The sequence below is a fragment of the Perna viridis genome, chromosome 3 (assembly GCF_037379345.1).
Source record: "Perna viridis isolate PV_CMFRI_1.1 ecotype Kerala chromosome 3, ASM3737934v1, whole genome shotgun sequence".
In the NCBI taxonomy this organism is placed as follows: domain Eukaryota; kingdom Metazoa; phylum Mollusca; class Bivalvia; order Mytilida; family Mytilidae; genus Perna; species Perna viridis.
The window spans coordinates 32,529,699-32,541,286 of record NC_142447.1 but is presented as its reverse complement, the minus strand read 5'-3'; the positions used below and the strand labels follow the sequence as shown (position 1 = coordinate 32,541,286).

Below are 11,588 nucleotides of genomic sequence, written 5' to 3'. Positions count from 1 at the left end.
GAGTCCAGCGCCCTAGACCACTCGGCCAGCTAGGCTATATAAAAATATAGCTTTCGCTGGCCGGGTGATTCCTCCTCGTAGGATTAATCTAGGGCTGTAACTTAGTACACGATATATGGTAGTACGGGACAGCTCATATAGGTGTTATTATGTAGGATAGAGGATCAAATTAATGATGCATGTCACAACAAATCAATATTTTACAACTTCTCAGAATGTGACGACTCTATTCACTACACTGCTCCATCGGATCAAATTGATACAAGGAAGATAACGTAAACTTATAGAAGGGTCTGAAAAATTCCCAACGATGTTAGAACTGTCTCTACCCTACATAATAACACCTAGATGAACTGTCCCGTACTACCATACACCGTGTACTAAGTTACAGCCCTAGATTAATCCTACAATGCGGAATCACCCGGCCAGCGAAAACTATATTTTTATATAGCCTAGCTGTCCGAGTGGTCTAGGGCGCTGGACTTAGTGCAGACGGTGTTGCCATAGATGTCACAGCGGTACGAGTTCGAGTCCCGCAGAGGGAACGACAACAATTTGCTTCGCAAATTTGACATTTCTAACATCTTAGGAATTTTTCAGACCCTTCTATAAGTTTACGTTATCTTCCCTGTATCAATTTGATCTGATGGAGCAGTATAGTAAATGGAGTCGTCACGGTCTGAGACGTTGTATATATATATATATATATATATATATATATATACACATAATACAAAGACATCATGTATTTCATATGAACCGACACTATAATTTCATGTAGAAAAAAATACTCTTCGAAATAAGATTTTTTAAAAGACGTTTCTGACATTTTCAGATTTTTTTCCATTGACTGGTGCCAGACACTGTTGGCGAACGTTTATAATATCCTGTACGAGATCTTGGAGTAAACAAGTTATCAACATTGTGTCTAATTCTTCTAGAACTAATGTTATGTACATATTTGAATGTTTTCATATATGTAGGTGTTAAAAAATTGCGAAGTTCTTAAAAAGAAACTAAAAAAAAAAATACAAAAAAAATTCTCTGAATACAAAATAGTCAGGTATCGGCATTCATCTAAGTACAGAAAATAAGTTTTGTGATGGAGTCATTATATTTCTAACATTAAATATAATGCGAGCAGCCGTCTTCTGTAAATTAAAAATTGCTTCGATATTACATTTATTTTTTGCACTACACCATACACTACAACAGTAGTTAAAATGTGGAAAAAATAATATTGTTATAAACTGTAAGTAAAACTTCATTTGATATGAATGGTCTAAGTCTTCTTAGTTCACACATTGTCTTATTTAGATGTGTCTTCAAAGTTAAACAATCATCTATGGTAACACCCAATAATTTGGCTGAGGTAACATTTTTCTAATACATCACTGATTCTAATACAAATATTATTACCTTTTGCTAATTTTTGGCTTGTTCCTTTAAGCATACAGTGAGTTTTGTTTCAATTTATTTCTACTCATCCAGTTTATAGAATTAAGTGAATCTTCTGTTAATTTATCTTTAACAATTTGTACAGATTTGTCACATACATCAGTAGAGGTGTCTTCTGTATACATAGTTGGATGACAATATTTAAGACGTGGTGGATAAGCATTTACAAAAAGTATTAAAAAAAAACAAAGGCCCAAGTATAGAACCTTGGGGTACACCAACAGACACTTTATTGGGGTTAGATAATTCCCCTTTCCAACCAACACACTGTCCTCCGTTACTTAAATAAGATTTAAACCAATCAGAAGTATTTTCACATATTCCAAAATGACATTAATAATCCCGGATTTGATCTTCACATTTCTCTTTTGAAAAGAGCTTGTAATACACGACACTGTTGTACATCTTACCTTTATTTCGATATAGTAGAAGGCTTGAAACTAAGATCTACCCTGGTCACAGCACAATGGAGGCAAATAGGGCAAATGCTTCGTTTTTAATATGACAAGTTTGCCGTAGGTGATAAAATAACTTCATGGCGGAATTATAAGACAAATTGAATATACATGCATAACAGAGCCGGATCCAGACACTTTGAAAAGGGGTGCAAGCCCAGGTTCCTCAGAAAAAGGGGGTGCTAGGGCATTATTTGCCATTTTTTGTCAACTTTACACATGAAAATGACAAATTTTCAAATAAGGGGGTGCCAACCCCCTGTACCCACTCTGGATCCGCCACTACATAAGCTTAACTTTCAATAGAACCCTCATATTTACTTATTACCAAAAAGCAGAATACTGCTTCCCACTACTTAAACTTCACTGTAATCTACAATGTATAATGAACATTTTCCCCGCTCTTTTAGAAAAAAAAACGAAAACCAGAAGAGTTTCGAGTGTACAGGTTGATACGACCCGGCAGATGTCTAACCCTAAAAAATAATTTGGACAACTCTGGTTTTTGATTGCGATTAAATGTTTACACAAGATAAGGATTTGACATGAATCGCAGTCCTTTTTGGTCAATACTTCCCAAAATAATTCTCCCCTGGGATATGACCCCTTATAGCATCAACGATATTCTTACATTTTTTTAACGTTATTGCCCGGACATCAAATGACTACGGAGGACAGTGATTTTTTCTTGCTGTCGTATAAATTTATCAGTAAATACACATTGCCGATTCAGTACCATATTGATATCAAGAACATTCTCAGACTTTTTAACAGAGGACCGAATACTAAGAGTACTTAGTAATAAAAAGAAGACGAAACTGACGAAACTGAATATGTTTTCCTACTTCGTTTTGGGAACATAAGATTTTGCAATTTGTCTGTAGTGATAAATGAAGTCCGCTTTGACTCATGTACTTTCGAATACCCGATCCATGTATCATTTAAATCACCCGTAAAATACGATGGGTCAGTATGTCAAAAATAAGTTGGTGGTCACCTTGAGACATTTTGCAATGTATTCCTAGGGCCAGAGAGGTCTGCCCGGCGCTTGTTTTATTCCATAAACTTAGTTTTTCTTTAAAAAAAAAATCAAGTCTTTGCGATCTTTTCCCTATTTTTTTACAATTTTTTTCAGCTATTTTTATGAGTATTTTTCATTTTCCAACGGCGCACAATTGAATTTCGCCGGGGCGAGGCGAAAATTTTTTTAGGCTAAATTTTTAAAATATTCTTCAAGAGTGGGTGCAATGTAGATATCTTTTTGTGATCAAATTAGCGAGAAATTAAAGTTTCAACCTAATACCACCTAAATCTACCCCGACAACCCATGCTTTCAAATTTTAGGGGGGGGCGCACGCCCGCCACGCCCCGCCTGAATCCGCCCCTACACAACTTTAAATGGTGACCGGATCCTCGCTTTTTGTACCTGGTTTGGTTTGATTTAGATCAGGCGATTCTGATAACACATATGGACACGGTTTAAACACTGTAATCTAGGCAGTTGTTATAGCGATTGTAAATATACTATCCTCGGAGTCCGTTGTTTACTATATTATCCCCTTCCCCAATAGAGTACTATAAGTAAAGATAATTAGAGACCAGAAATTTTCTTTAGGATTATTTGGCATGGTATCACAAGTTGTGTAGCGCTACAGGGCCATTTGACAGTTCTGGCGTGACAGTCACCTTTAGGAATTAGTCGTGTATTAAAAGTGTAACATTAGAAAACAACAACTGTATCTGTCTTAACACATATATTAAGGCAGTAAATACAACAATTAACATATTAACAATCAGCCCAGTTCCTCTGGATATCGCCTTAACCATTCTCATCTTTTACAAACACCAGCTTAATCATATTTTCCTATCCATGCCAAGTAATTCGAAGCATTCCTTAGTATCTCATATATAGGAAATGACACATCACCGACACCCTATAGGTTAATTGCAGTGTCAATGGAAATTCTGACTAGATTATGCAATCCAATCGCTAATATTGCTGGAGTTGGTAAGTTTTTAAAACGCGTCCTGCTCCTGTAGATGTGTGTGGAATTCGAGCAGTTTTAGAAATTCTCAGTACTCGTTATTCCGGAATTGGCGATTTCTCCACTGTTTGTTTCGGTATTTATGCATCTTTTCAAGCGTTATCAGAACCATGATTCGATTCTGTCCGCTAACTTCCGTAAGTGGAAATCGGTTGTCAAGGTAAACATTGGGGTTCACTGTATCCGTCTATTCTACAATATACAGTGCCGTCAGAACCAGCGATGAGTGTGAGAACATATAATCCATCAGTTCGCGTTGGAAACTGGAATGAAGACATACAATTAGAGGAGGTACGATGAATTAAACTAGAACTTGGCATAAAATGTATCAAGTTGGAATGAATATGAAAAATATAATGTGACATACTGTATGTCATATATGCAAGGCAACCATTGAACTATTGATGTATTGTATATATAATGTAAACAATTTTCATCAGCTGACTGAGTGGACAACAAAATATGTTGTGACACACACAGAAAAAAAACACATTTATTTTGTGCCTACATGTAATGCATTTTAAAGAGCATGCATGTTACAACAATCCTTTAATTCATGATTTTTGCGGGGAAAAATATTTGAACCAGGGGTAAAGATTAGGATATACCAGCTGGTAGTCCAGACCTTTAATATTTTCTAAAACTAAATTTTACCGAAAAGTTTGGTAGCCCGGCTCAAAATCTAGTAGCCATGGGCTACCGGGTGACAGCTTATTTTTATCCTTGTGAAAATCTAATTTACTGTCTGAAGATAATTTATTGTTGTCGGTTGTAGTTCTAGAACATAAAATATCACATTTCATGTAAATAGACATTTAATTCACATTTTCATTAGCTGCGAAACGTAGCTCTAACTATTTTTTTTTATTTTCTTAATGTTAGATTGCAAAATCAAAAAAAAAGATCAAGAGCTACGATTTTGCAGCTATGTTTTCATCAGATATTTTCGAAATTGTCAAAATCATTTAAAAGGTTCTGACAATTGAAAATCCAATGAAAAGATGACTTATAAACAAGAATGCCATATTTTGTTTCACTGGCTAGTATCAATCTTCATAAAAGTACTATGATGGAAACTATGCAGTGTCTGTTACAACCATAGGAATAACCTGTAACATTAATTATAGTCTGCCATTGACTGACCCTTTTCAAATATTCATTTATTGACAGGATACACTGAAAGATTTTTTGGAAAAGAGAGAAAAAGGTGAACTTCTTTACCAAAAGAGGAGCTCCTTACAACAGACCTTATTCAACAAAGTAGGTTAATTTAATTGATGTACTTTTTTCCAGAATAAGGTAATCAAATATATAAGATCTACGTACATTCATATTTGATGTTGAATGAAAGTTTTTAGGTTTAAAAAATCCAAAACACTTTGCAAAGCCCTTTTTCTGAATTATTTTATATGTTAGTCTATAAAACAGGAGGCTTAGAGTTTTAATACCTGTATGCCAGTGATTGAATTTTAGGGGAAATATTTACTAAATGCAAGTTCAATTTTGCTAATAGAAATTATCTCACCTTGCTAAAATTCCTTGTGGAATTCTGTATGTATGTTCGGTACAGAAATAAGCCAAGAAACTTAGATTTAGCAATTGTTAATTTTCAGTACTTGCTAAATTAAGCAAGTGTAAAAAATTCTTAAATTCAATCCTAGTATGCATAGACCTTTGTTTTAATTATATGGATACATTGGTTTTTTTTTTAAAGTAAAATAAAATAGGCAAACAAACAAATGAAAAAGTTTTATAACTGAAAAAAATATATTTTATCAGTGATCACACCGTGTCTGTACACAATTATCACACAAAAATGATATATTTCCATTTACTGGCATGTATTGTGAACTAACCCCAAAACTCTGTTTGTTACACTCCTGATTGTGCAAGTTTAACTTATAGTTAGTTTTGTATTACATGTATACCCCCACTCAATTATCATCCTTGTCTGTCTACCCATCATTTTGTCTGTCTGAATTTCGTCAAAACTCCCAATAGATTTCAAATTTGGTCATGTGCCTTCCGATGTCAAATTCCTGTTTTGTGGATTTTTCTATTTTTCACTGCATTGAATTAAAGAGAAAAATTTTTCACAAATATCTTGGCACCAACTTGACAGATTAATTTCAATTGTGATAATTTTTTTTTTTTTTTTTTGGGGGGGGGGGAGGAGGGGGTGTACATCCTTGCATTGAACACAAAGTTTTAAAATAGAAGCTTTATATAGTAAATGGTATGTCACTTATTATTTTTATTATTAAAACACTCTATTGTGTTTGAAATTACATTTTACAGCTTGAGCTCAGTATATCAAGGGATGGATTTGTGCATTTTGGTGACAAAGTCAATCTACGATGTCCTGGTGCTAAAGATAAAACCAAATATTTTGGACATTTAGAACCTAGAGTAGATTCACAGCTAGCTGTATCACCAGCAATACAAAAAATTCTTGAGGCTAAGAAATTAGAGGGAAATTGTAGTAGTGCAGGAACAAAGGAACTTGGTGCAAACCTTAGAAATACATTTGTTATCACAAGGTGATTTTTATGATAATTGGTTGCAAGCACACTTTTTACCACTGCTTTATCAAATTATTATAATACAATTGCTAATAGATACAAAGAAACTATTAAGTACAGGAATGATTCTATGAGATGCATCAATTCATTTAACATAACCATATTATTGAAAAAAAAAGAAAAAAGAGATAAATTTCCCTGATACATTCTCATTTAAATACACAAATTGTATTTGCATATGAATAATTGATATTTTTATTTTGGAGGAAAAAAATTTAGACCTTGTAATGCAGCTTTTTTTCAAATTATTAGCTACATGAGTAAATGCTTTCTTACAGTGTTGATGGTACACCAAGTGGACAGCCACTACGTTATGGTCAAAAGTTTTACCTTTGTACCCTAGATAATGAAGGAGGAAATGTAAGTTCTTCGACTCTATAAGCATATCAACTACATGTACTTTCTAATTTTCTTTTGTCTTTCAGTTCCATAGTTGGTATATAATGGTGTTGCTTTTAACTACTATAAGATAAAAAAAGACCAATTATGACAACTTAATCTTAACACAAAATAGAGCAAAATATTGATCATTTCTAATGTTTTTCTATTTTATTACTGAAATTTCATTTATCTGAACATGTGAATGTTTGATGCATTTTAAGAAGTCCATTTCTGTCTTTTATAAATTTAGCTGTACTTGTCAAGTGACAGGGCTACCATTAGCAAATGTGCACCTAGATCTCGACACCAGGAAGTTCAATTTGTTTCTAAACCATCATTCCTCACAGAATGGCAGATCTTACACTTTAACCCACAGCTCAGATTAGAATATGAAGGAATTGCAGTACCTGTAAGTTTACATCAGCTTTAAAAGAAAAAAAAAAATTTTTGTACCTTTTTGAAACCAAGTAGGAGAAAAAAATACCTTTTAAATCTGTCCAGTCTTAATGAAATGATTTTTTATAAAGCGTAATGAGATGTGCATGTTTCCAGTTAGTACTGAACAGATTTTGGCAGAGAATATTGGATATTGTGAGTGCATGGTCGTTTGTTTGTAGTTATACATATTTTTTCAACTGGTATAAAGGTTTGATTTTTATTTGCAAAATTACTGTAAAAGTATTAATTTTCATGGTGTACTAATTTTTTAAATTTTCGCGATGGACAGAAAAGTGCGAAAAAATAGAAGAAATTGATTTTTAACAACAATGTTATAACTATATTTGTCAAAGAAAAATAAAGCCAACTCATTATTACAATGATGCAGATTTAACAGTGTCATATTAATACAACTTTCTTTTCAGGCTAATTCTAAGATTATTTTTAACCATAAGTATACAAACCACAATTTGTCAGTGGAAGAAGAATTTTGCACCAGGTATGTGGACATATTTCATATCCTTACTTGTTCGTCTCTTCATCTAAGTTTTCAATGAATCCCTTTTCTTCCTCCAAATTTTTTTTCAAATTTAACCCAATTTTGTAATTCATCAAATGCAACCCAAGGCCCAATTTTTTTGTAATTTGATCCACTGGATAACTTGTATACTGGTAAATTGTGTAGGACTGACCCTATAGATGACATTTATCTAGTGGATCTTTCAAACAACCAGACCAAGCAGTTTAATTATTTTTTTCAGATAAACATATACAATTAGATATGAAGGGTAAAGATAAGCTATTCCTTCCTTTGCTCCAACTTTTTTTTCAAATTTATGCCAATTAAGTGATCCATCAAATGCAAGCCAAGGCCCAGTTATTAAAAATTTTACCCCCTGGGTAACTAGTATACTGGTATATTGTGTTAGACTAACCCAATAGATGACACATGTCTTTCAAAAAATCAGATCAAGCAGTTTAATTTTTCCAGGTACACATATTCAATTAGAAATGAAGGGTAATGATAAGCTATCCCTTCTTTAGTAGAATGCAATTTACATTTAAAAATAAGATGATACATGTAATAACATCAGGTTTCTAAAAAGTTACACTTCAAATTCATGTTCTTTATTTCCTATGTTCCCAAGTACGAGAACTATACATTGTTCTGCTTTTCATTAAACTTGCATTGAACATTTTTATTTATAGAGAAATTCAATCTTTTCCAGAACACCTTTTGGTACACGAGAGTATGAGATTTCCTGCAACACTTATCTTGATTCTCATCGTGCTGAAAAGGAAGTAAACCACTGGGTGATTTTAATGGGAGTTCCTGGTGATGAAGTCTATCCAGTGATCAATAGTGATGCAACACAATCCTCAACTTCATCATAGTCATATGCAGTTAGTAATGACTTACGGAAAGTATTCTCTGACTGCATATAACTGATTGATAAGTACTGTTAGAGAAAAAAATAATATTTGTCATCTTTGTGATGAAGAACAACATACCAATTATATATTTGTCCTTTACAATCCAGTTCATGTTGGACATTTTGAGTATGACATAATAATCTTATTTATACATTGTATTTACTTTCGTGATGCACAAGAAAATATTTAACTTTAAATTAATTCTACGCGTGGCCACCATTCAGATATTTTGCTTTTTAAACATAAAATCAAAGTGGTGACTTTTTATTACTTGATACTTTAATTGATTAGTGTGTTATCTAGCAAAATTACTAAGTGAAACAGGGTAGGATCCAGACACTTTGAAATGGAGGGATGCCAGCTGGGGTTCTTCAGAAAAAGGGGTGCTTTGACATTGTTTGCTATTTTTTGTCAATTTTACACATGAAAATGACAAATTTCCAATACATAGTGTGGTGACCCCACTGAATCCCCCACTGGAAAAAAATACCATAAATTATGGCACTTAGAATAAACTTAAGCTCTTATATGTATGGTAAGGACTGAATATCACAATGTTAAATTGAAAGTGCTGCTATTTACTTTATATAATTAGGAATGATATTTAATTACATTTCGTGTCAATTTCCAGGCACATTGTGTCTGATTCATTGTTGATGTAAAATTTTTGTGTAATTCTTTCTGTACAGTAAACATGTTATCTATATTTTTATGCCAAGATTTTTTTTTAAAATACTTTTTTTTTCTTTTTGACAATGTATATCTATTAATTTCATATTTAGAAATGTCATGCTTCATGAAACTGTCATAGCACTAGGAATTATGAAGTGACAGATATCATTTGAAATTTGCACTTGATTCCAAACATTACATGATACTTTTTTCCTGTTTAAGAAGTATTTATTTTCTTTGAAACTATAGGTTTTAAACAGTTAAGTTGTTCTAATTGAGGTTTTACAAACCATGAAATCCAGAATTTTAAATACAAGTACATGCTTGAACAGTGTTCTCCAGTATTTAAATTGTGATATGTCAATTATGCACATGTACCTATTGAGTATTAGAACATTTTAAGCATTTTAATTGAGCAGAATTGCAATTAAGCTTTATATAGTTAAATATTGCATATGGATATTAGAGCAGCATTAAATTTTGATACTTGTAGATTTTACTGGTAATCAAAACAGTCTTATGTAACCAAAGTATAATATATACATATATATAGTTTAAATATTAGAAGATTTGTACATTATTACTGGACAAGCCAACAGTGTATAAAGAGGTAGAGACTAATCAAAACTGTGCTGCTTAGTGCCTAAATTGTGTATAGAAATATTTTATTGATGTAGTTGTTCAAGCAGTTATTTTATACTGATGAAAGAATCCATAATGTTTTTATTCTAAAAATGTTACTTTTTTTTTTCGTTTCCTCTCCCACAGCACTGAAACAGTCTGCTGTTATTTTTCGAAAGTTTGCTGTTATGAATATTTCAACCAACCCAAAACATGTACTTGAAATTTGTTTAGTTGTATGATGCTACAAGTTGCATATTTCTGGACAGATCTATCTTTTACTTTTCTTTGGACTGACAAATCAGTTTCCTTATATTTTGAAGAGTTCGTGGTGACTATATAACTGTTTTTTTTTAGATGATGGTCATTATGTGTTTTCATTGAATTTGTTCATAACATTGAATAAATAAAACTCCTGCCTTTGTATTAGATGTATAAATTACTTGTTTTATATGAATTATTAAAGTGTTTTTAAGTGAAGGCTTTTCTTTGTTTACAATGTTTGACACCTGAAATTGAAAACAGATTTCTCTCTCAACATTTTTTTCTTAAAGACATGATTTCAGTGTCCATATAGGAACCATGCAGGATGAAATTAATGAGTTGAAAGATCATATTACTAAAGGGAGATCACTCTGATTTTTCTAACACATCCTATTATATCTTTTACTAGAAGGCTTCCTATAAGTGACTTACTTCAAACTTTACATGACTCTTACAAAGAATGATACTTTTAAATCACTTGGCTTCTTAGTTCAACAACAGCAGTCCTGAGTCGTCCACAAGTGTCCCTGAAAGTGGGATTACGCAAATCAGCGAGCCATTGGTGGGTTAAGTTCACTTTCTTATTCTAAAGACTGACATAGTGAAACATAATTCATTCCCTATAATACCGAAGAAATTATATCAAGACCTGACTGATACAAAATCCAGAACTTTCCAGTGCAAGGGCGTACAAAATTTATACCTCAGACCAAGTAATAATATTAAGTCCCTAATCTCAGGTCATTTACTCAAGTTTTTTTCTAATTATTCTCTATATGTGCAGGACCACAAGGATAGATGCGCCAGCCTCAAGTCCGCCTTTGAATGCATAAAAATGATACATTGAAGAATCAAGACTTTCTGTTTTTCCTAGATTTGTTTGACCTCTTGTCCATGAGTAGCAGTATTAGACTGCTTTATTATATATTTTTATTTAATTTTTAATCGCTGCAACACCAAGGTACGAATTCAGAAATTTATTAAAGGTTTGCGATCTATAAATCTATAAAAGGGTGGTCTTTAGGATACCGTTTCTGGCCCAATTTTAGCATTAGGTTACAAAATTTTCAAACAATACGGGATATAAATCATTGGACCCGCCACTGTTTTAAACCTGTGCAAGAAATCATGCATGTTAAGAGGGCCTGCTACTCTATTTAATCTCCCATGCATATGCATACCTTTACGCATACTTACAGTAAGAACGCAACAAAAGCACCAGGGTTTAACCTAAATTC

The 11,588-nt window shown here is 32.8% G+C and overlaps 1 protein-coding gene across 1 annotated transcript; it reads left to right on the top strand.

Moving 5' to 3' along the window:
- Nucleotides 1–4,076: 4,076 nt before the first annotated feature.
- Nucleotides 4,077–10,566, top strand: LOC148621908 (cilia- and flagella-associated protein 161-like). The gene is made up of 7 exons (XM_088576758.1): nt 4,077–4,249; nt 5,129–5,218; nt 6,257–6,498; nt 6,819–6,900; nt 7,172–7,330; nt 7,785–7,858; nt 8,589–10,566. The coding sequence occupies exons 1-7, from the start codon at nt 4,181–4,183 to the stop codon at nt 8,752–8,754; spliced, it is 882 nt and encodes a 293-aa protein (XP_088432884.1). The 5' UTR covers nt 4,077–4,180; the 3' UTR covers nt 8,755–10,566.
- The last annotated feature ends 1,022 nt before the right edge of the window (nt 10,567–11,588 follow it).